At 49.7% G+C, this 23,876-nt stretch overlaps 1 protein-coding gene across 5 annotated transcripts in view; it reads right to left on the minus strand.

Annotated features, from left to right (window-relative positions):
* Nucleotides 1-6: 6 nt before the first annotated feature.
* The window catches only part of VWCE (von Willebrand factor C and EGF domains), a 28,379-nt gene continuing 4,509 nt past the window's right edge, over nt 7-23,876 (minus strand). Inside the window, exons 2-18 of one of the 5 annotated variants that reach the window (XM_020968403.2) lie at nt 22,724-22,818; nt 22,473-22,562; nt 20,878-21,006; nt 18,062-18,178; nt 14,858-14,953; nt 12,907-13,035; nt 9,205-9,674; nt 9,029-9,122; nt 7,687-7,769; nt 6,874-6,961; nt 6,216-6,301; nt 5,782-5,899; nt 4,749-4,834; nt 3,675-3,771; nt 1,899-1,981; nt 1,047-1,137; nt 7-326 (exon numbers count right to left, since the gene is read on the minus strand). In XM_020968403.2, coding sequence (XP_020824062.1) covers nt 88-326; nt 1,047-1,137; nt 1,899-1,981; nt 3,675-3,771; nt 4,749-4,834; nt 5,782-5,899; nt 6,216-6,301; nt 6,874-6,961; nt 7,687-7,769; nt 9,029-9,122; nt 9,205-9,674; nt 12,907-13,035; nt 14,858-14,953; nt 18,062-18,178; nt 20,878-21,006; nt 22,473-22,562; nt 22,724-22,818 — 2,191 coding nt within the window. In that variant the 3' untranslated portion in view covers nt 7-87. Of the gene's footprint in view, nt 327-1,046; nt 1,138-1,893; nt 1,982-3,106; nt 3,294-3,674; nt 3,772-4,188; nt 4,835-5,781; nt 5,900-6,215; nt 6,302-6,873; nt 6,962-7,686; nt 7,770-9,028; nt 9,123-9,204; nt 9,675-12,906; nt 13,036-14,836; nt 14,954-18,061; nt 18,179-20,877; nt 21,007-22,472; nt 22,563-22,723; nt 22,819-23,876 lie in introns of those variants that run through there. The other 4 variants (XM_020968402.2, XM_020968405.2, XR_002320933.2 and 1 more) reach the window with 4 other exon arrangements.

A 23,876-nucleotide genomic window follows, 5' to 3' on the forward strand; every position in this document is an offset into this window, starting at 1 on the left:
TTTCCTCATCTAGAAAATAAGGCAGTGGGTCTAGACGGCCTTGGAGCTCCCTTCTCGTTCTGAAATCCACGATCCATTTTAAATCAATCACTTCCTGTCATTCTGGGTCCCCCCAAAAAGGAACAAGGAGGGCGAAGGGCCACCGGCTTTTGGGGGGTGGAGAGACATACAAAGGTCTAAGAAAGGAGGAACGGGCCAGGAATGTCTCCAGCAGGCCCTCTCCCCTTGACAGGCACCCTTCACCTGGCAGATACAGCGAATACAGGGCTCATTCTCCAGCAAGAACACTTGCCCGTTGCCCACCTTCCTGCCCTCATAGTTACAATCTGCAGAAGGAAAGAAGAAACGGCACCGGTATGAGCAGCTGGTGCTCAGCCCAGGGCCACAGCGCATCACCATCTGGCTCCAGCCTACCTCTTCAGCATGTCGTACATCATTCCTGCTCATGCACGCTGCCCTCTGGCCATCTCCCACCTCCAAGCCTTGGCCTAGGCTGTGCCCCATGTCTAAAACGCATTCTTCCTTCTTCCTCTTAGAATATCAAACTTTCTCCAAAGCTCATCTCAAATGCACTTCCTAGAAGAGGCCTTCCTCGATATTGCTCCCCCAATTTCTAGTGCCCCCCTGAAATTACTGTCTTCAGTTTATATGTATTTTAAGAGGCCCAAAGACATAAGAGATAATCAGCCTAGGAAGATCTGAATTCAAATGCGACCTCAGACACTTAGCTGTGTGACCCTGGACAAGTTTGCCTTAATCCACTGGAGAAGAAAATAGCAAATCACTCCAGTATCTTTGCCAAACAAATCCCATGGACAATAGGGTGCCAGGGGTATGAAGAGTCAGACACAGATGAATGACAACATATTACATACATATGTTTACTTCAATGTGTACATGTTATTTCTTCCAACAGTATGTAAGCTCCCTGGGGACAGGGCCGGTTTCCTTTTTGTCTCTGCACATAGTAGGTGATAAGTGAATGCTTGCTGAATGAATGGATGAATGAATGAACACAGAGGTGCCTGGTGGGGCTGCTCACTCACCTTGGCAGACAGGGCAGCATTCTCCCTCAGGGTGGAACGGGTAGGTACAGGAAATGAGGCAGTCCACGGGAGAGCAGGCCACGGAGCCCAGCTACAGGACACAGAAACACACAAGGTTTTTCCAGGGAGGTTGTAGGGAGATCCCTGGGGATCATGTAGTTTAATAGAACTCTTCTCTCCACCCATTTTACAGCCTGGGAATCTGAGGCCAAGAGTAAATGCCCAAGATGACCCAGGGAATAAAGAAGGAGAGCTGGGATTTGAACCCAAGGCCTTGGTACTATCGGGACAGTCTGGGCAGATGGTGGTGATCACAGAGAAATAGAGCTCTCATTCTGCTAAGAGTCGCAGGCCATGGGAGGTAGGGTGAGAGGTGAAAATGGGAAGGGGGAGGTATGAAACCCCCTCCAAGGAAGGTTATGCCCTTCACCTACTGAGGAGAAGGCACAAATACGGGGGCCTTACTCTCTGTAAGAAAGGGCCTGGCACCTTTTGGAAGGCCTCCAAAGCTCTGCTAGGCCTCGGGTCTGAGTTCAAGAGGCCAGTGGCCCGCTAGAGCTATTCCAGAGGCATTCCCCTAGTGGCAGGGATGCCTCTGAAGGGAAATCTGCCCCTTTGCCCTTTCACAGAGGAGGGGAGGGAGGGACTAGCTGGAGCCTGCTGGTGCACACAGTGGCAGAGACAGAGCTGACTTGGACCATGAATTAAAGGCAGGTCCATGGCCATTTCCCATGGGAGAGGGGAGGTTCTGAATGTGCATCTGGTGCAGTCAGCACTAATGTTAGCCCATCAGCAGTTTCCTACAGCTCAGGGTCTAAACATGGAGATGCAGCCCCCTCAGGTCCGTCCTACCAGGCAGATGCAGCTGAGACAAGGATCCAGCACAGAAGGGAAGGTTTCATTGTTGTAGAATATTCTTCCCGTGTACGTGCAACCTGTGGGGGCCAGGAAGACAAAACAGCAGGAAGGTCAACGTGACCTTCCAGGATACTCCCAGAAGTGCATTGCTGCAGATCGGGGCCTGTGTGGGCCTCCCATGATGACATCCACCCAGCTTCCCTCTCCAAAGCTATTCCGCGCTTAAGGCTAGATTCCATTCTGGATCTCTCTCTCTCTCTCTCTCTCTCTCTCTCTCTCTCTCTCTCTCTCTCTCTCTCTCTCTCTCTCTCTCTCTCTTTTTTCACTTGGCTCCTCAAGTCAATTAACCTCAGCTCAATTTCACAAACATTTGTCAGTTGCCTACTATGGGCTTGACACTGGAGACAGACAGACATGAATGAAACACCCCCTGGCCACAAGAAACTTCCATTCTACTGGAGGAAAATGTCACAGACACAACTAGATACAAAGTATAACCAAAGCAATACCTAGGAAGTTCCAGAGGAAGAATAATTATTTAGGGGAGGAGCAGGCAGAATCAGGGAAGGCTTCCGGTAGGAAAGCTAGCGTTTCTAGGAATAGAATCTAAACACCCAGTAGAATAACCCTCTTCTTTCTCTAAAGTGGATACCCCCAGAGCCGCAGCCCTAGAGACACCCTCTCACTCCTGTTCACTTCCTCGTCTTATTATCTGCACTGTGCAACTGGATTTAACTTAATTAGTCATTTCCCATGGCTCACTGACTATGTGCAAGTCCTGATTCCCCAACCGGGTTAGGAGGTCAGGAGGCCACTCTGTCCATCGCCAGGTGCCATCTAAATTCTAAGTTGAGCAGCACCAATCCAGGCACTCAGTCAGCACTCGATAGTTAGAGGCTTAATTGAATGGACCACTAGCATCATGTAGCGTGGCAGCTGGATGGAGCCTTGGTCATCACTTAGGCCAGACCCTTCATTTTACAGAGGAAGGGGGCGGGCTTGCCCAGACTTCCTTTAAAACTCTGATCTTTGATAAACTATTTTAATGGATCTGTAATCAATGAAAAAGCATTCATTAAGTGACTACAATGTACCAGGCACTGAGTCAAGGGTTGGGGATACAAAGAAAGGCCAAAACTGTCCCTGCCCTCAGAAAGCTCCCAGCCCATCCACGATACAATACAGATTAGATGGAAGGCAACCTTAGAGGCTTCCTGCAGAAGGGCCTCCTCCCGTGATCACCTCTGTGAAGTAGGCACTCTCTCCACTGATGCAGATAGCAACCCATCCTATGAAATTCTCGTCTGTGTCCTCCTTGTTCTACGTCCTCTACAGGGGCACCATCCAATACTGTGGGAATCTTCCTCTAGTGCCCTGGATGCTGTGTACCTGCCAAAGGCAGAACTGACATGGCAGCAGTGTCCTACTGAATCTGGAGACGGAAGATCTGAATCCAAATCCTCCTACCTAACTGTATGACCTTAGGCAAGTCACTGCACTCTCTGGGGCTTCAGTTTCCTCATCGGTAAAGTGGGGACTAAGTGGCCTCCAGGTTTAGATCTACAACTCGATGCCCAGCACTTAGCGCAGCGCCTAGTACCCAACAGGTGATTAATAAATGTTTATTGGCTGGTTGCCTAGACAGATGACCTCCAAGGTCCCTCCCAGCTCCATCGTAATCCTGACTCCATGACTCCCAGCCCTATGCAATTAGGATGAGCTGAGTTCTGGAGGGGACTCTGGGAGCAGAGGGCATCCCTTCTCCCTCACCTGCCGAGCAGTCGGGGCAGCACTGTCCTGGGATCCGAATAGGGTGAGGACAGGTTTCCACACAGTCGGTCCTCTCACAGCTCACAGAACCATCTGCCTGAAAGAAGGAGGCACTTCACAGAAACCCCTGAAGTGCTGTCTGGAGCCAGGCCTGGCTTTCTCGCCACTCCACCCACTAAGCTCCATTCAGAAAGAGGAAAGCAGCCCATGGGGCTAGCACTGCTCCAGAAGAAGTCAGCTCCGATTCCAAACAAAAGAGAGAGCCAGAGATCACTGATCAAAGCTGGCCCAGCCATACCAGAGAAGGAGAACAAAATTCTGCCCCAAAACAAAGCAAAATCCCAGAACCTCCTGGGTGGGCAGATTGTTCCCAAACTGAACCCCGATTCATCACCAACATCGGAGGACCCATTCACCCCAACCTAACAGAGTATAGGAAGCCCCTCTTTTACAAATTGCTTCAACAGGAATGCAAGCTTTACCCAGAGCTGAAGAGGATCTGAAGAGTGCTTACCAATGCTTGGGGCAAACTGTCACTGAGGTTTGTGGACTCAGCTCAGTAATAATGGCTTGGAAAGCATGCACAGAGATGGGTGTCTCTCTTCTCAGGAGATCACAACTCAAAGGGAACATGGAGACCATCTAGTCCAAGACTTTCGCTTTACAGATGAGGAAACTGAGGCTAGGAAGGTCAGGTCACTTGCCCAGGGTCATAAAACCAGAAGGTAGCAAAGGCAGGACTGGAACCCAGGTCTTCCTGAGGGCTAGGCCCGCTCTCTACCACTACACCACGTGGCCTCTCAGCTTGATTTTTTTTCCATCAGAAGTATTTGGTTATATGGCCAACCTCCATTTCCCCAGATTTGATTTAACAGAATGCCCTGGGTCCCAACCTATTGCTCAACAGAGGGCCTGGATGGCTATACCAGAGCTAATGAGATGGCAGCCTGAGGCAGGTAACAATGACAGGACTCTGGAGAAGGCCTGGCAACAGGCCAGAGCAGGAGCTTTCCATCTCTGGACCAAGCCGGGGAGCAGGTAAAGCTGAGTGAGGTAGAACAGGTTGTCATTCACCTGGCAAATGCATAACTCACAGGGATCACCAGGGGACCAGATCTGTCCAATGGGAAATTCAATTCCATTGTCATCCAGAGAGCAGCCTGCCCACAAGGAAGGAAGCAAAAGACACTGAGGGTGAGGCGATGAGTGGGGGAGAGCAGAAGGGAAGGACGCACGTGGGGGAGGACGCATGCGCCAAAGGGACTGGGCAGTGACCAGGGTTGGCAAGTGTCTGGTGGAAGCTCAGAGTTGGAAGGAAGACGTCATCTAGTCCAACCTGTCGTTCAGTTGTTTTGGTCGTGTCTGACTCTTTGTGACCCCATTTGAGGTTTTTTTGACAGAGATACTAGAGTGGTTTGCCATTTCCTTCTCCAGTTTATTTTACAGATGAGGAAACTGAGGCAAACAGGGCTAAATGACTTGCCCAGGGTCACACAGCTAGTAAATGTCTGAGGCCAGATTTGAACTTAGGTCTTCCTGACTCCTGGTCCAGTACTCTATCTACTGAGCCAGCTAGCTCATTAGAGCTATCCAAAAGTGGAATGGGCCTTCCATGGAGGTAGTGAGTTCCCCATCCCTGGAGGCCTTTCAGCAGAAGCCAGATGACTACTTGCTGAGGCGATTATAGCAACGATCCATGTGTCAGGACAGGGCACTGAATTAAATCCCAGAATCATAAAATCTTGGTGTTTGAAGGGACCTCAGAGATCACCTGTTCAAGAATCCACTCTACCAGCAGTCATCTCGTCTTTTCCTGAAGACCTCAAGCCTCAAGCCACTGAGAATCCCAGGTCTTTTTCAGATGACTTGCTGTCTAGCCACACCTCCTCTGTCTTATACATGTGACACTGACCATTTGGACCCAGCTATAAGACTTTACATTTATCCCTATTGAATTCCATCTTCTTAGATCTGGGCCAGTGTTTTGGCCTGTCTAGACCTGTTTGAATCTGGGCTTTCATGTAAATGGCCTCTAAGGTCCCCGCCAACCTTGAGATTCTCAGATTCAGCCCAGGGGGCTGGTGGGGGAGTGGAGGAAGGGTCTTACCTGACACTGGTGTGGGCTCTCGGCAGGTGAAGCAGCACTGGCCTGGTCCCAACTGCCACTCCTCTCTTGGACAGTCCAGCTCTGGGCAAGGCGTGAAGGAACACTGGACTTCCCCATGCTGCAAGGGAGACACAGGATGGAGGGGCAGCCACAGGAGATAGCTCCAACACTTCGTCCTGTAGCCCATTCTAAGGGTGGGGACTAGGAGCCTGGCTCTGAAATCGCCATCAACCTTCTGTTCCTCATCCTTTGGCTTGACCAGGTAGATGGAAACCCCCACCACCCACAACCAAATGACATGGGTTTGTGGGGAGAGTGAGAAAGATGGGATGGAGCTATGTCATTGTTCTCATGCCTTACATGGCTTTAGTCACCCACCCTCCCCCAGGGGTGCTGTTAGGGAGCAGAGCACCCAGACCCGGCCGCCTCCCTACCTGGCAGACACAGGTGGTACACTCGTCCCCATCCCCGCTGAACTCAGCCCCTTCTGGGTAGAATCGGCCATGAAAATAGCATCTCACTGCAAAGGAGAAACGTGTCAGGTCCTCTGCATGCCAGCAGCTCAGGAAGAGGAAAGATGGGGCACCATGGGAGGACAAGGGCCCACTGCCAGCCAGCAGCTAGCGCTCAAGGGCTCTGACTCCAAAGTCAGTCTGGCTTCCACTGGACAATGGGGCCTTTCAATAGAGGAACTGACTTGTCCAAGGCCACAGACTCTCTAAGAGCCCAGACTCCAATGGAAAATTAGCTCTTCCCAGTCCTTGGGACTGCCTTTCTCATGAGATTAGGGCATCTGCCAAATGGTAAATGTATCCTGTTAGACTGCTAAGGTCACACCAGCTGCTTATTGCATCATGGAAAGGAAAACCAAGTTTCAAAAGAAAATTTTTTTTGAAAGACCTATCAGTGGGGGAGGGGATGGTCCCTTCTGTCTGGGTGCTGCTCCCTCCTACCCTAGCCTAGCAGCTGTTCCATTTTAAATGCACACCAATGTCTACAATGTCAAAAATCCTATCTTAAGATTGGAAAATATTTGTGGCCTAAGATCGGCTGAGGACAGAGAGGGAGACCAAGTAAGTCAAAGAAACTTACCTGGAATGCAGGGGCAGCAGTCAGATTGTGGAGGGGTCAGGCAAGGACCAGGAGGACACTCGGGGGCGATGCATGACACATTCCCAGCCTGAGAGAGGCCAGAAAAGTCGGAGGTGGGGGGGGGGAGATGGATGAGGAGCAGGCCCTGGGGTTTTCAAGCCCCTGGTTTTTTTTCTGCTCTCCATGACATGCTCAGCCTCCTGCCCATGCAAAATGCCTCTTGACCAACTGGAATCTTCAGAATATCGAGAGGCACAGAGACGGCCATGCCCACTGGATTCCCCCCAAATCTATTTATTAGCAAATTTCATTGTACCAACTGCCCCTGGCCTACTGAGACAATACAGTTCTGCATACCAACTGGGCTCAGCAATGGAGCCGACATATTTAACAGGAAACCTTCCCAATGGGCCCAGTTGGGGTTATAGGTCCACCATACTCCCAATGTTTACACGCTGACTCCCTTATTACATTGGTAAATATTTTGCCTGGAGAGAGCTCAGCCTCATTGGCTGGAGGTTTCCTCAGGAGTCTTCTCCCCCTCCCTTCCTAACCAGATGGATTGTGTTTGCTGCTTAACTCTTTTCTGACTGCTGAGGGCATCCCTGCCTCTGAGGACCTGGAGAAGATCTCCTCCTAGTGGGCTATCCCCACCCCGAGCAGGTCTCCAGACTTAGAGCCTCAGCCACAGCGAGGTGGAAAGCCCACCCTATGCTGAGCCCTTCCCCCTTTAGTGTTCTGGGCCTCCTCGGATTCCCCAGAGAGCTAAGGAAACAGCCCTTGGGGGCTCACTGGGGAAGGCGACACACTTACGAGACAGACGCAGACGGTGCAGTTCTCATTGGGAGGGGAGAACACGTCCCCTTCGGCTCTGGGTAAACCATCATAAAAACAACCTGGACAGACAAGGAGGAAATGGAACCACCCAGAGCTAGTCTGCCCCAAGGAGGGGGCAGGGAAGGGGGAAAGCCCCCATAAACCTGACAGATCTTTCCTACCCTCACGGCCCCAGCGAAGAGGGGACCCCCTCCAGCAACGTGGATCAAAGGAAAAGTAGACCCAGAAAACTTGGAAAGAATCATCCAGCAACCAAATATAGAACTCATGAAGCCGCATCCCCCAAGGGTTAGCCATGCTGGCACCAGAAGGGGACTCCTTCAGAGGCCGGGAGCGTGGGGAAGCACTTCCACGTCAGGCTAATGAGGACCATGAGCGAGGCAGAGGAGAGGAAGCAGCACTGGGGCCTCAGGACACATACACACACCCTTTTCTCTTTGGGGGTGAATCCGAGGCAAGCATCCTAGTCACAGCGCCCCACACACCTCCTCCCACATATCCTCAGGGCACTGCTCAGCCTTCTCGGCGGCAGCACAGAGATAGCTAGCCTCGGCGTCAGGAAGACTGGGGGATCTCAGGAACTCACCACCTCTGTGAACCTCACCTTCCCCAACTGTAAAGTGGACGGAATAATGCCTGCCATTCCTACAGGAATGAGTTGTGTTTGTCAAATGAGAGGCCGTGGGGTGCAATGCAAAGAAGGACCGTGGAATTTGGAGTCAGGAGACCTGGGCCCGAATCACAGGGTCAGAGATTTAGAACAGGAAGGACCTTGGAGGCCATTAATCTGGCTCCCTGGTTTTACAGATGAGGAAACAGGCCAACAGAGGGTCAGTGACTGGGCCAGGGTCACACTGAGGCTGGATCTGAACCCCGGTCTTCGTGACAAGGGGCCCAGCTCACCGTGCACTCCTTCACCCTGCGGCTTAGCTCTCTGACCTGCTCTTTAAGTGGACCCTCTGTCATACAATGGGGGTGAGCAGCTGGACAGGACAGCCTGTGAGGTCCCAGGGCTCAAGTCCCGGGATTCTCTGACTCAGAAGCTGGAAAAGGTGACTGACAATAATTGGTGTTGACGTCGTCCGTGAGATTTACAAAGCATTTGCATGGGTTTTCTCACTTGATGCTCACAACAGCCTGGTGAGGAGGGTGCTATCATTATGACCATTTTAAAGATGAGCAGACTGAGGTTAAAGCAGGTTAAAGGACCTGCCCAAGGTCACACAGCTAGTTAAAGTTTGAGATAGGCCTTAACTCTAGGTACTGTTTGCTGACTCCACATCCAGCTTGGCCCCACCAGAGGTGGGCGACTCCTCACCTGAACAATCGGGACAGCACCCACCATCTCGGGAGGGCAGCGGGTGGGAACAGGTGGCTTTACACCTCACTTTCTCGCAGGTCACCTGGCCGTCCTACAACAAGGAACACCAGTTACTGCCAAGCCATTGGCACAGAAAGGCTGGATGAGACAGGGCCCCGGCTGCTCACACCCACCTGGCACCCACAGTGCAAGCAGCCAGGCTCAGTCCAGTGGCTTCCGTGCTCACGAGCGGTTCCTTGGTGCCCGCAAGGGGACGGCACAGTCAAAGGCTGAGAGGTCGAGGGGCCCCTGGGAGGGGAAGGGGTCCTCACTGCCTCGCCGTGCAAGAGCGAAGGGGGCAGCAGTCCCGCCAGGATCGATGGCTTCACCGTTCTTCCCTGGGAGGAGGAACTGGGAGATGGGGTGACCACTGGAGCTGAGGACGTCGGGGACTGGGCAGAGGTGGAGGAGGCTGGCAGTGCTGAGGTCAGCATCAGGAGAGGAGTCGTGTTGATTACTGGTGGGGGGCCAGGTGCCCAAGAAGGAGGGCCGTGGCCGGGAGGCAGGGCGGGCAGGCCAGACTCCGGGAAGAGCAGCAGCATCTTTGGGGGGTGCTGGAGGGACTGGAGGATGCCCGATGGGGCGAGCACAGCCTTTGGAAATGCTGAAACAGAGAGCACTGAGCAGCAAGGCTCCTGGAGGGCTGAGATCGCTTCACAGAATCACAGAATTTCAATTAGTGCTCCTTAGACCTCCAAGAAGGGGGACCCACCCCCTCTCAAGGCCACCCATGACACCAAGGCAGAGCTCTAAATGCAAGGAAGTTTTTCTGGGCCTAGCATTCCCCCCCCCATCTCATCTCCCCCGACTCTTACTCGTGCACTCTACAGGAACCATACTCATCCCCCTTCCACATGAGATGGTTCTATGTCCCCTCTGAGAATTCTCTCCAGGAAAATCCTCCCTACGTCCTAGGCCAGGGTCCATCAACTTATCTTTTCTTTTTAATGTTCTGATAACTATTCTTATGTATTTCCTTTATTAATTTATTTCCTTTATTTTATTTTCTGTACTTAAAAATATCATTCTGAGAAGAGATCCGTAGGCTTTCACCACAACAAGGGCCATAACACAGAAAACAGAAGTTAAGATCTCCTGCTTGGAACGCAATATGGCACACCCTCCAAGTCCATTGTCTCCATCCAGGGCGCCCCCTTCTGGATGCTTTCCATCTCATCAATCCCTTTCCTAGTCCTGTGGGCACCCAGCACAGGACAGAAGATTCCAAAGTGCCACCTCCTGCAACCGTTCCCGTGGTGGGAGCCCTCGGGACCAATCCAAACAAGCACCATCCCTCTTCCACGTGGCTGCCCTCCACATGGGCAGATCGCTACTCTGTCTGCCTCAACTCTTCTCTTATGTATTTGAGTGTCATCTCCCGCCATTAAAATGGAAGTTCTTTAAGACCTGGGATTGTTTCAGCCTCTGCAAGAGTCTGCCAGGTGGTGCAGAAGATAGAGTGATGGATATGGGATCAGGAAGACCTGAATTCAAATCCTGCCTCTGACAATTAGTAGTCCTGTGACCCTAGGCAAATTGCTTAGCTTATCCATGCCTCAGTTTTCTCATTTGTAAAATGGGAGGGAGGAGGCTAACTCAGTTTCCTCTAAGGTCCCTTTCCCCCTCTAAATCTATGATTATGTCACAAAGCAGGCACTTAACAAATATTTACTGACTGATTGAAAAGCGTCCTCATTTTTTCCAGCCAGTCCTCAGATGGCATGGTCTAGATCAGGCCCTTTGCTAACCTGCTCACCCTTCTAATCGATTTTCTCAATAGAGTTCAATACAGGGATGGATCCTAAGAAACAAAACTGCTTCCCAACTCTTCCAGTTCTTTGTCTCCAACTGTCTCTTCCAGATGGGCCCAAGTCCCCTCGATCTCCTCAGGAAACACTCCCCCGACCCCAGCTCCTAGGGCTGGCAAACTGAGAAGCAGAACAGGAGGAGGAGGAGGAGGAGAGGGGAGGAAGGCCAGCCGCTTTCCTGGGCTTCCCACCAACCATTGCAGCTGCCTCCTCCCAGCTAAGAGCAGTAAAAGGGCATTGGCCCTACAGGGCATTGGGGTAATGCCTCGCTGCACTCTAGGACAGAGCAAGCCCGGGAAGGGAGAGAAGGAGGGAGCAGGGAGGGTAGAAGTAAGGGGGAGCTCAAGAGTCGGACAAAGAAAAAAGGCACGGAGAAAGTGAGTGGGAGCAGAGGCTTAGTTAGCCGGCGGAAGAGAAATGCAATTTTTAAGAAGTTGGGCCAGTATGCATTTATTAAGAGCTTACTATCCTTTGAGCTCTGTGCTAAGCTCTAAAAGGAAAGACCAGTAAGAAAACATTTTGCAAATTTTTTTTAAATGCAAAAACAAAAAGTTCAGAAAGATACAGGTTTTTAAAAACCTTGCGTACAGAAGGTCATGGTTTTATAGATAATCCTCTCCTTTGTTCTTTATTGCATGTTGAAATCTCTAAGTTTATAATAAAAAAAAGAAAATAGTTTTAAAAGAAAAGGAGGAATGAAAGAATGAGGAAACGGGGGGAAAGAGAAGGCTTAATAGAAATAGTTTAGAAATAAGAAGGAAAGGGGCAGTTAGGTGGCACAGTGGAGAGAGCACCAGCCCTGGAATACAGAGGAATCTGAGTTCAAATTCCACCTCAGACATTTAACTAGCTGTGTGGCCCTGGGCAAGTCACTTAATTCCGATTGCCAAAAAAGAGAGAGAAAACAAGGAAAGAAATGGAGGAAAAGATGGAGAGGGCGAATGAACAAGGGATTAGAGAAGACAAAGTTCCCTAACTCCTGGAACTTTCTAAACCACCAAACCCCAGAGTCAAGAGGGGCCTTGGAGGTCAGTGAGTCCAACCAGTGAATGAACAATAATCCCTCAAGACCGAGGATTCATTACTCTTCTTGTGTGTCCCACACTCCTCTGGTGATCTGGGGAAGCTGCTGGACTCCTTCTCAGAATGTTTTTTAAATGCATAGGATTACAAAGGAAACTATTATACTGAAATATAGTTATCAAAATATTTTTTAAGAAACATTCATGGGGATAGCTGGATGGTGCAGTGGAAAGAGCTCCAGCCCTGGATTCAGGAGGACCTGAGTTCAAATCCGTCCTCCGACATATAACACTTATTAGCTATGTGACCCTGGGCAAGTCACTGAACCCCATTGCCTAGCTAAAAAATAATAATAATAAAATAAAAATTAAAAAAGAAACAAAATAAAAAGAAAAAAGAAAAAAAGAAACATTCATAGACCAGAGGTGAAGAACCCCTACTTCTACAAAATATCTGATAACTGGTCATCCAGCACTTAGCATAGTGCCTGGTACACAGTAGGTACTTAATAAATGCTTGTGGATTGAGTTAAATAAAATTTAATGTTTATTAATTTATAATTAATTTAGATATAAATATATAAGTATATAATATAATTAATTTATAATTTATTAAGCACCTACTGTGTACCAGGCACTGTGCTAGCTAATAAATAATAAATTTTATTTAATTCAATCCACAAGCATTTATTAAACACCTACTGTGTACCAGGCACTGTGCTACTTAATAAACAATAAATTTTATTTAATTCAATCCACAAGCATTTATTAAACACCTACTGTGTACCAGGCACTGTGCTAGGCCCCAAGAACGCAGAAACAAAAATGAAAGACTTCTAGCCTTCATGGAGGTTTCATTGTCCTTACAAAGTCCTTGGTGCCTTCAAGCCTCTGTCTGAGGTCCAGTTCCACCTCTAGTGCCTATTTCTGCTTTCTGGGGCCAAGCAGAGCAAAGCTGAGCTCCCTTCTACCTCAAAGGCCTTCAGAGAAAGAAGGGGATGCTTACCTTCGCAGGACGTCCTGTCTGCACTGAGGCGGAAGCCTGCCCGGCAGGCACAGCGGAAACTCCCCATGGTATTCTGGCAGGAGTGATGACAGACACGCCTCTCTGGGGGTCGGCGACACTCGTTCACATCTGCAGAAGACCCCCTACGTGTCCACGGAGGCTCCTTGCCCAGCACAGGACTTTCCAGCAGGCCCCCACTGCTCCTGACCACTGAGGGACCTCCTTCCTGCCCATCATAGGCTAGAGACATGGGGGCCCCTGTTCCTAGCCCCCTGCCCCAGATGGCCAGTGGTGAGCTGGGCCCTCACCACTGCTGGTCAAGCCACACCAAGGTATTAGACGCTGTGTCCCTAAAGGTTAAGCAGGTGGTGCAACGGATAGAGCGCCAGGCCTGGAGTCGGCAAGATCTGAGTTCAAATCCAGCCTCAGACACTTACTAGCTATGTGACCCTAGGCAAGTCACTGAACCTTAACCTCTATTTGCCTCAGTTTCCTCATCTGTAAAATGGGGACAATAATAATACCTACCTCCCAGAGTTGTTGTGAGGATAAAATGAGATAATCATGGTAAAGAGCTTAGCAGTGCTTGGCACATAGTATGTGTTATATAAATGCTAGATATTAAACATCTAGTATACAATAGGCATGTTAAAAAACAAACCCACCTCCTACACAAATTTGACCAGCCCCATGCACTTCTGTGATTTCACCTGGGGTCAAAGATTCAGAGCTGGACAGACCCTCAGAGGTCATTAAGTACAATCCCATCATTTTACAAAAGAGGAAACTGAGGCTCAGGGTGGGGAGCAGGTGGGGGGGGTGTTGGTCAAGGGATTTCCCAAGGTCGTGTAAGTAGTGAAGAGCTTTTTCTCATGACCTGTGAGGCAGATGCTATTACTACCTTCATTTTACAGATAAAGGCAGACAGCAGTTAAGTGACTGGCCCAGTGTCTGAGGATGGATTTGAACTCAGGTCTTCCCGATCCCCAATCTAGCCTTCTGGGGAGCGTGCTACTCTGCTGCTTTCCTCTGACAATCCCAGAAGGGAATTTTTAAATCTCTGAGTTACTGAAAACATGGATCCACTCTGAGCGTGACTATATGCCACGTGGCCGGGACCTTTTCAAGGACCAGGGACTCGGCCTCCAGCTCTCTCATCCAGCCACAGAGGAGCTTGGACATGGTCTAGACTCACGTCCCCAGAACGGAGCCAAGCTCAAGGCTGATCACTGGGGTCTCTCCCTGAGTTTCTCTATGCTGCTCACACATTGAACAAACACAGGGCTCACGACTCCTGTGACCCAGAGGAATTAGATGTGTGATGGCGGTCAGCAAGGAGGGCCAGCACGCTCGGGAATACTGGAGCCGAGGACCAGGGTGGGAGCGAGCCGAGGCAAAGGAAGGAATGAAAGTTATCAAAGGCTGTGGACTCATAGACTTTGGGCCTTATGGGTCATTCGGGCCAATCCTCCAAGTTTATTTGTTTCACTTTTTAAAGGTTTCTGAAGTTAACAAACTCCAAATAAAATGAGCTGTTATATAAATGTAAAACCAAAGAGGATTGCACATGAAAATATGAAGGTCTTCTGTCATAGACCTTGCTTTTTCTTTTTAAGTAAATAACTAATTGAACATACAATGGCGTCCTGCTTCTCGGGATTCGTCTGTTCTTGCCTCAACTCAACCCGGCCCACCCCATCTTCTCTGGCTCAGTCATTTGCACGGTGACTCCTCCATTGGACCACAAGCGCCTTCAGAGCAGGGAGGGCGTTTTTGCCTTTCTTGGTGTGGCCAGAGATAGTTAGCACAGAGCACAGCACATAGTAAAGGCTCATTCTTCCCTGTCCCTGGGTCTCAGCCCCCATTCACCCATTGACTGGAGACCATGAGGAGAGCGGTGGTGAGCCCCCTTCCCCGGGCCAAGCCTCACCAACGCAGGAGTGCCGGTTACCATGGAGGTAGAAGCCTGGTCGGCAGGAGCACCTGTAGCTACCGATGCTATTCTGGCAGCTCTGCTGACAAGGAACCCCCATGCACTCATCGGTGTCTGAAAGGGAAAGGCGTGAGGCGATCAAAAGCATGTCCACTCCAAACACTGGCTGCCTACGTGAAGAGCCATAACCAAGGCAGGCAGCTGAGGCTCTGTCCGAGGCGCTGATCTTGGAAGGGGGCCCCCTTCCTCTGAGGGAGTCCATGCCTTTTCATCCTCTGCCAGCCAGTGCATGGAGCGGACAAGAGCGACCAGGTCTTACAGAGGTCCAAGGAGAAGGAACAGGGCTACACAGCCCCTCCGCCAGCTCACGCTGCCTGCCCACTTGCTATTTTTGTCCTAGGTTAAAAAATCCCTGCTTACCCTTCTGCCCACATAGTCTAACCTTAGGGAGGCAAAGACAAGAGTGAAATGCAATGCCTGCCCACAAGGAGCTTCCGTTCTATTTATGTTCTTACCCCCAAAGCCAGCACTGGTTCAGGCCCCGCTCCTGTCTGTCCGCCACAAAGGACTGACCACGCTGCTCTTCTCAGCAAAGGCCAGTGGCTGCCTCCCACTTCCAGGATCAAAGATACACTCCTCTGCCTGGTCTTTACAACTCTCCTCAGCTTAGCCCAACCCCCTTTCTAGCCTTACTACAATCACTTCCCTTTCTGTACTACCCAGTCTGGCCAAACTGACCTCCCCTCCACTCCTACACACACTACTCCATCTCCCACCTCTGTGTCTTTGCCCTGGCTGGGCCCCATGCCTGCATTGCTCTCCCTCCTCACCTCTGACTCAGAATCCTGGCTTCTTTTTTTTTTTCTTTCTGGTGAGGCAGTCAGGGTTAAGTGACTTGCCCAGGGTCACACAGCTAGTAAGTGTCAAGTGTCTACAGCTAGATTTGAACTCAGGTCCTCCTGACTCCAAGGCTGGAGCTCTATCTACTGTGTTAGCTAGCTGCCCCTCCTGGCTTCCTTTAAGACTCAATTCGATGCCACCCAGGGGCCAAGCCTCCCCCTCTAAGGGGGCCTTTCACCTCCTTTGTAGGGAGCGTATATTACTGAGGTATGTGCTTGTTTCCCATTTAGACTATGAGCTCCTTGAGGGCAGGGCTGTCTTTGCTTTTGCTTCGTATCCTCAACACTTGGCACATGTTAAATGCTTCGTGAATGCTTGCTGACTAATTGACCTGCAGGGCCCCGAAGAGCAGAACCACCCGTGGCTAGAACAGAGGGACAGATGGTCTCAATGCAAGGGAACACTTCTGACCAACTGGGGCTGTCCCAGAGGGAAGAGGTGCCCTTGGAAGTGCTGAGTCCTTCCAGTGCTGAGCCTCAGGAGAAGCTACTGGACCATTTCTTAGGAAGGTCATTGAGGGAATTCATCCCTTACAATCCTGCTTCCGACCTCATCATTCCACCGAAACTGCTCTCTGCAGTTATAAGGATCTCCTGACTGCCAGGTCCAATGGCCTTTCTCAATCTTCATTCTCCTTGACCTCCCTGCAGCCTTGGACACTGTTGGTCATTCTCTTGATCTTCTCTTCTCTTGAGGCTTTCAGACACCCTTCTCCGTCCTGCTTCTCCTCCTCCCTCTCTGAGGGCTCCTCCTCTGTCTCTGTCTCTCTCTCTCTGACTCTCTGTCTCTGTCTCTCTCCTGCTTCTCCTCCTCCCTCTCTGACGGCTCCTCCTCTGTCTCTTTGCTGTATCTTCCTCCAGATCCCGCCCTCTAACCACAGGGGTCCCTAATAGTTCTGTCTGGACCCTCTTCTCTTCTCCCTCTGTACTGCTTCACTTGGGGATCTCATCGGCTCTCATGGATTTAATAACCATCTCTATGCTGCCAATTCTCAAACCTACCCATCCTGCCCCAGTCTCTCTGCTGACCTCCAACCTTGCATCTCCAAACACCTTTCAGACATTTTGTGACATCCTCAATTCAACATGTCCAAAATAGAACTCATTGTCCTTCCCCTTAAACTTTCCCCTGTCCTACATTTCCTATTTCTGTAGAGTATAACACCATCTTCCCAGTCCCTCTGGCTCACAACCTAGGTGTCATCCCGGATTCCTCCTTCTCTCTCACTTCCTGCCCAAATATCTCCTCTGTTACCAAGGCCTGTTGATCCCACCTTTACAACAAGTCTTGAATACACCCCCTCCTCTCCTCTGATACTGCCATCCCCTGGTGTAGACCCTCATGACATCACACCTGGACTATTACAATAGCCTGCAGGTGGGTCTGCCTGCTTCACTCCATTCAGCCACTAAAGTGATTTTCCTTAGACACAGGTCTGATATTGTCACACACACACACACACACACACACACACACACACACACACACACACACACGCACACAGACACTCCAGTTGCCTCCAGGAGCAAATACAAGATGGGTTTTTTTTGGCATTCAAATCCCTTCATCACCTGCCCCCTCCTCCCTTTCCAGTCTTCTTACAGCTTACTCCCTGAGACATACTTCGGTCCAGCGGCACTGGCCTCCTCTGACTGTGTCCATTTCTTGGCTCCAGGCCTTATCTCTGACTGCTTCCCCTGCCTAAAATATTCTCCCTCCTTGTCTCTGCCTACTGACCTCCCCAGCTTCCTTTAAATCCCAACTAAAATCCCACCTTCTACAGGAAGCCTTCCCTAACCCCTCTTATTCCAGTACCTTCCCTCTGATAATTACTTCCTATTAATCTAGTATCCAGCTTGCTCTGTTTGTCTCTCATCTCCCCCATTAGATTGTAAGCGCCTTGAGGGCAGGGACTGTCTTTTGCCCCTTTCTATCAATAAGCACCATGCCCGCCTATAGTAGGTAGATGCTTAATAAATGTTCATTCCTCTCTTGATGGATTCAAGTATCCCAGGGTGAAACAGGATGATTTCTGAGTTTCATTCCAAAGCTGAGATTCCATGACTTCCTCCCCAACTGCTATCACTTGCAGAGCCTCTGGGAAAGCAGTGGGCTCCTTTCCCCTCCAATCGCCACATTTCCCTCCCCGAAGGTCATGCCTCCCCTCGAGCTCCCCTCGGCCTTCTCCTGCCTTCGCTCTTGGGTGGACGCTGTCCTCCCTCTTGCTGTCTCCTCAGCCCTTATTCTGTCTCCTGGCTAGACCTCAGGGACAGTTTCCATAGAATCCACCCAAGTTCCCCAGCCTCTTCTTGGGGGACTTACCCTGGCAGCTGTGTCGGTCAGCAGAAAGCTGCATACCTGGCCCACACTCACACACAAACCCTCCTTCTGTGTTCACACAGAGGCCCTCACAGGAGGAGCTTAAGCATTCATCAATGTCTGGGAAGGAAACACAAAACAGAGAACTTGTGGCCTTTGGGAAATTTTCTGACAAGTAAGAATAAAGACATCGATCCCCAAGACGGACTCAAAGAATCTACACCTGGCAGGGTCCTAGAGACAGATAAAGTCAGGTGGGTTCTGGACTGGTTGAATGAGTAAATCCAAGGTATAGAAGAAGGTCACTGGTGGAGTGTCCCAGGGATCTAAACCTGGTCACCATTTTCATCAATGATTTGGATAAAGTTATAAATGAAATGCTCATCAAATTTGCAGATGGCAATGCCCTTAGAATGTAAGCTGCTGGAGGGCAGGGACAACCCTTTGGCATCTATAGCACCAGGACTTAGTACAGGCACACAGTAAGTGCTTAATAAATGCTCCTTGATTCATGATTCAGTCATTCGTGATACAAGACCAGGAGGGATCACTAACACATTCATATGTTACAGAACCGAGAATTCCAAGATGTCTCAGCAAGCTCCATACAGTACTAGACTGAACCAAACTGGGGAATTGGAACAGGGAACAAAGTATCCAGAGCTGAAAGGGCCCCCAGGGGCCATCTTGTTGAATTCCCTCATTTTCCAGATGAGGAAAATGAGGCTCGAGGAGGAAAAGTGAAAGACTTGGTCTCAAAAGAAGCACAAGATGAGGGGAGAATGGTCTTCCGGGGAGGCCGTGGTTCTCTTGGCTTGGAGGTCTCCAGACAAAGGCTGAAGGACCACTTGTTGAGGATGTCATAGACGATATTTCATTGGTTGGACTAGATGGGCTCCGTGGTCTCTTCCAACTCCAGAAATCTGCCATTTTAATGAAAGCCCTACCTCCTAATCTGTAAAATGAGGTGAAGTCACTGTGCCAGGTCACCCAGGTACTAAGTGGTACAGCTGGGATCTGACCACAATTCCTCTAGCTGCCAGCCCGACGCTCTTTCCACTACATCACGGAAACCAACCCCTAGACATTCCTACGCCCACACGGCCAGCCACACGGCAGGCAAAGGAAAACACCCACCCATCAATAAAATAAGCTCATGCAGGGTCAGGGACATACTCAGATGGAAAGTCACACACTGACTCTCATAAAACCACAGGAATCATGTACCCAGTCAAGATGCGAGAGAAATGATCCACAGACAGAGAATTTTAAGGAAGGACTAACTCTGCTCCAAGCTGTGAGGAGGTCACCTCATTTGACCCCTTCCTTTTACAGGGAAGGAAACTGAGGCCCTGAGAAGTCCAGCGAGTTTCCCCAAATTATAACAGGAGTGAGGGGCAGAGGAGTGACCTAGGCCTGGCCCCTCTGACTTCAAGTCCAGTGATCTCCCACCATGGAAGTGCCATAGAAGGATTCGTTCTGATGTTGAATGGAAATCGGTGCCCCTGTCATTTCTGCCCATTATTCCTTCTTCTGCCCTCCAGAGCCAAGCAGAACAAGGTTAATCCTTCTTCCACAGGATGACCCTTTAAATGATTTAAAACAGCTATTGTGTCTCCCCTCCCTCCCACCAATTCTTCCATTCTCCAAGTCAAAAATCCCCCCAAATCAGCTGTTCCTCTCACACTGCAGGATTGAGTTCCCTCACCAACATGGTAGCCACCCTCCTCTGGACCCATTCTATCTTACAGTGTGGTGAACCCCATACTCCAGATGGGGCCTAACCAGGGCAGAAGACCATGGGACTAATGCCTCCCTCATTCTAAACACATGGAATGTTTGTGGCATCTGTGAATATAGCTGAACACTACATTAGTGTTGGGGGACAGTGACATTACTGATTCACTTGGGTCTTGGCATCTCTTCCACGTGAACTGATGCCCAGTCATGTGTTTGTGCTATTGATTATTTAAACCTCAGTGTGATTTGACATTTATCTCCATTCAATTTCATCTTGTTAAATTCAGCCCTTCCTTTGAGTATAAACCCTTCCTCACTCTGCTCCACTGGGGTTGGGTAAGAAGTGGGGGAATGAACCATGCACCCTAAAGCATGTGAAGGCTTACAATCTGATAGGTTAGAACCGGAGCGAAAATTCAAGAGGGGAAAAGATGGGGAAGATTGGCAAGTGGAATGGACAGCGTGGAATGAGTCTTTCTCCATGCCTAGGCCTGCCCTTGAGCTCACTCAATCACTCCACAAGTAATGGGAGTGGAACAAGTCCCTCTACTTCTCTGGGCCTCACTCTCCCTATTTGTAAAAGGAAGAGCTTAGACTAGCTAGCCTCTCAATGTTCCTCCCAGCTGTGATCCTCAGGTACAAAGATATTTCCTCTCTCTGGGCCTCAGTTTCCTCATTTGTAAAATGAAGAGTTTAGACCAGACAGTCTCTAAGGTCTCTTCCAGGGCTAGAGTTGTAAGTCTCTGATCGTATGAGAGGAAAGGAAAGAGGAAATCTCAGAAAGCCTCTAGGAGGTGACCAGATCCACAGGCCTGTCCCTTCTTCATCTCCTCCTATCAGTCTCTTCTGGGCCACTGGAGATAGGAAAGCATAGGCGCTAGGGCAGAGAGCTGAACCAGACCCTAGGATGTATCTCCTCCAACCCTCGCTCACAAATTACCAAGAGCTTCTTGCTCTCAGTCACACAGATAGTGAATAGCAGAGATGGTCCTCTGGCGGGAGACCCAACACTCTCTCTTCCCAGGACAGGTAGCTATATACACATGGCTCCTGGGAAGGCATCCAGCCAACGTTCTCACCTGTACATTTGACGCCAATGGCTGTCTCTATCATGGAGAACCCCACCGGGCAGACACGGGCTACCTCCTGACAGCCGCCATGGTTACAGGCCAAGTCACAACCATACTCACCACACGGTCCAGGGGCTTCTGAAATGAAAACATCGATAACATGAGAATACTAACAACAGCCGCAGGGCAGTCTTTGGCCTAGGTTAAGCCCCCAGATTGTGGAGGTAGCAAAGAAGGAGGAGCCCCTCTTATGTAACCAGGACAGAGAAGAAATCCACTCCAGCAAACTACAAGGTCCCCATGATGTAAAAAAAACTGGACACTCCTGGGGGCTAACCAAAAGAGTGGAGGGCACTGAGGGATGAAGCAGGCTCTGGTACACCCTAAAGTTTCTAAGCACCTGAAGGAGAGAGGACTGCACTGCTAAAGGAGGCTGATGCAGGGGATGGAACTAGGCAGGAAAGGAAGCACATGCCCAGATAGTGTCTCTGAATTTCCCACCTGGGTCAAAGCCCAGATAGACCAGCCTTAGTTACAGTTATAATACTGGCTCACACTTAAGTAATAATGCTTGACTGTTTGCAGAGTACTTTCTTCCTCCCAGGCTGGGTAGTGCAAAAATTACTATTCTATTTTACAAAGGAAGAAACCAAAGCTCACAAAGGTAGCTGGACTTACCCAAGTCTTCTTATGGTTTCTTAAGTAATGGACCCAGGGCTTGAATCCAGGCCCTTGATCCCTTCTCTGCATATATGTCGTGGCTTCGGTGAGCCCCCAGTGGAGGCCATTAGGCCCCAGCCTCCCTTACCCATATCCCTCCCACTAGAGAGAATATATCCACAAAATGTTCTGCATGACTGCATACGTATAATATCACTAAATTATGTTGTTGCTCAGTCATTTTTGTCATATCTGCTTCTTTGTGACTTTGTGGTTTGCCATTTTCTTCTCCAGCTCATTTTACAAATGAGGAAACTGAGGCAAGCAGGGTTAGGTGACTTGCCCAGGGTCACACATCTGGGAAATGTCTGAGGACAGATTTGAACTCAGGTTTTCCTGACTCTAGGCCCAGAACTCTATTCATTGTGACACCTAGCTGCCCCCTATATATTATATAGATCTATATCAAATTGCTTACCTTCTCAAGGAAGGAGGGGAAACAGAGAAGGAGAGAATTTGGAACTTAAAAAATTTTAAAACAAATGTTAAAATTTTGGTTTACATGCCATTAATAAAAAACATCAAAATTAAACTAAAAAAAAGGTGGGTTTTTTTTTTGGCTGGGCAGTGGGGTTAAGTGACTTGCCCAGGGTCACAGAGCTAGTAAGTGTTATGTGTCTGAGGCCGCATTTGACTCAGGTCCTCCTGAATCCAGGGCCCGGTGCTCTATCCACTGTGCCACCTAGCTGCCCCTAAAAAAAAAAAAAAGCTTTTTAAAAGAGTATATCCACAGTGTACTGTTTCCTCTATTAAAGGAGCAGTCTTAGAGCTGGAAAAATGATCTAGTCTCCTTTTCCAGGGGAGCTGACCGCAGTCATTCCAGCTCATACAGCTAGATCATAACCTAGACAGTATTAGAACCCAGGTCCCCTGCTCTCATTTACCTGGGCAAGTGATGCCTTGCTCTCCATCCCTGCAGGAGCAGACATTAGGAGCGATGCAGAAGCCGCTGCCACAACCATAGGAGCATAGGGCTGGGGGACGAGACCGAGGGGCACGTGAGAAAGGATCGGGGCCCCTTTGGACAGCACGACTTCCAGTGTGTCTCCTGGTTCCCACCCCCCCCCCACATCCCACAGGTCCCAGAGCCCCATTACTCAGAGGAGAGGTTCACAGAAGGAGCCAAGGCACTTACGGAGAGTACATTGTCCACTGCCCAGAGAGGGCACCCAGCCAGGGCAGCAACCACTTCCAAACCCTGAGAGGCAAACGTGGGGTCCCAGGCGGCGTCTTGAAAAAGAGAGAGATGGTTTGGGATTCTCTGCACTGGGGGAGAAACCGAGTCAGCTGGACAATGGAAACCAATCATCCAGTCAGTGGGCTGGCCCACCAACAGAAGGCGGTCCCTTGAGGCAACTCTAGTCTAGAGGCTTGGCACTGCATTGGGCACTGTGGCATCCCAGGTTCAAAGTTTAACTCAACAAATATTTAGTAAGCTCCTACTATGTGTAAGGCACTGGGCTAGGTGCTAAGGACTCAGACCAAGAAAAAGGTCCCTGTCCTCTGGGCACTTACATTCCACAGAAGGGATACACCCTACCGACATTGAGCAAAGACAAGGTAATCTGAGGAGGGAGAGAGCACTTCCACCTTTGAAACATCTCTCACATACGTCCCTTCTCTCCAGCCACACCCCCACATGACCTTAGTTCAGGTCCCTGTTACTTCTCAGAGACTACTGCAATGACCTCGGAGTCACCTTTTATCTTTATCTTTTTTTTTAATTTTTAGGCAATTGGGGTTAAGTGACTTGCCCAGAGTCACACAGCTAGTAAGTGTTAAGTGTTAGGTCTGAGGCCAGATTTGAACTCAGGTCCTCCTGACTTCAGGGCTGGTGCTCTATCCACCACACCACCTAGCTGCCCCTTCTTTATCTTTTTATTTATTTATATATATATATATATATATATTTTTTGTTGCCTCTTATCTTTCCTCACTTCAGCGTCTCATCCCCTCAGATGTCAAAGTGATTTTCCTCAAGTATAGATGCATCCACATTACTCCCCAGCTCAATAAAACCGCAATGGCTCCCCATTCCTTCAGGATTAAATGTACCCTTCACAACTTGGCCCCTTTGTACCTCTCCAGTTTTCTTACACTTTCGTTCCCTCTATGAACTTTATAACCCATGGACACTGGCCTCCTGGCTCTTCCTTCATCTCCCCCTCTCCATGCCTTTTCAATAGTGGTTGTCCATGCCTGGAATGCTTTCCTTCCTCAGCTTCCCAGCCTTCCTTCCAGACACAGCTCAAATCCTACCTTCCTCCTGCCTTTTCTGGTTCCCCTCC

This window comes from Phascolarctos cinereus, unplaced genomic scaffold, assembly GCF_003287225.1.
Source record: "Phascolarctos cinereus isolate Bilbo 61053 unplaced genomic scaffold, phaCin_HiC Scaffold_9;HRSCAF=440, whole genome shotgun sequence".
Classification (NCBI taxonomy): domain Eukaryota; kingdom Metazoa; phylum Chordata; class Mammalia; order Diprotodontia; family Phascolarctidae; genus Phascolarctos; species Phascolarctos cinereus.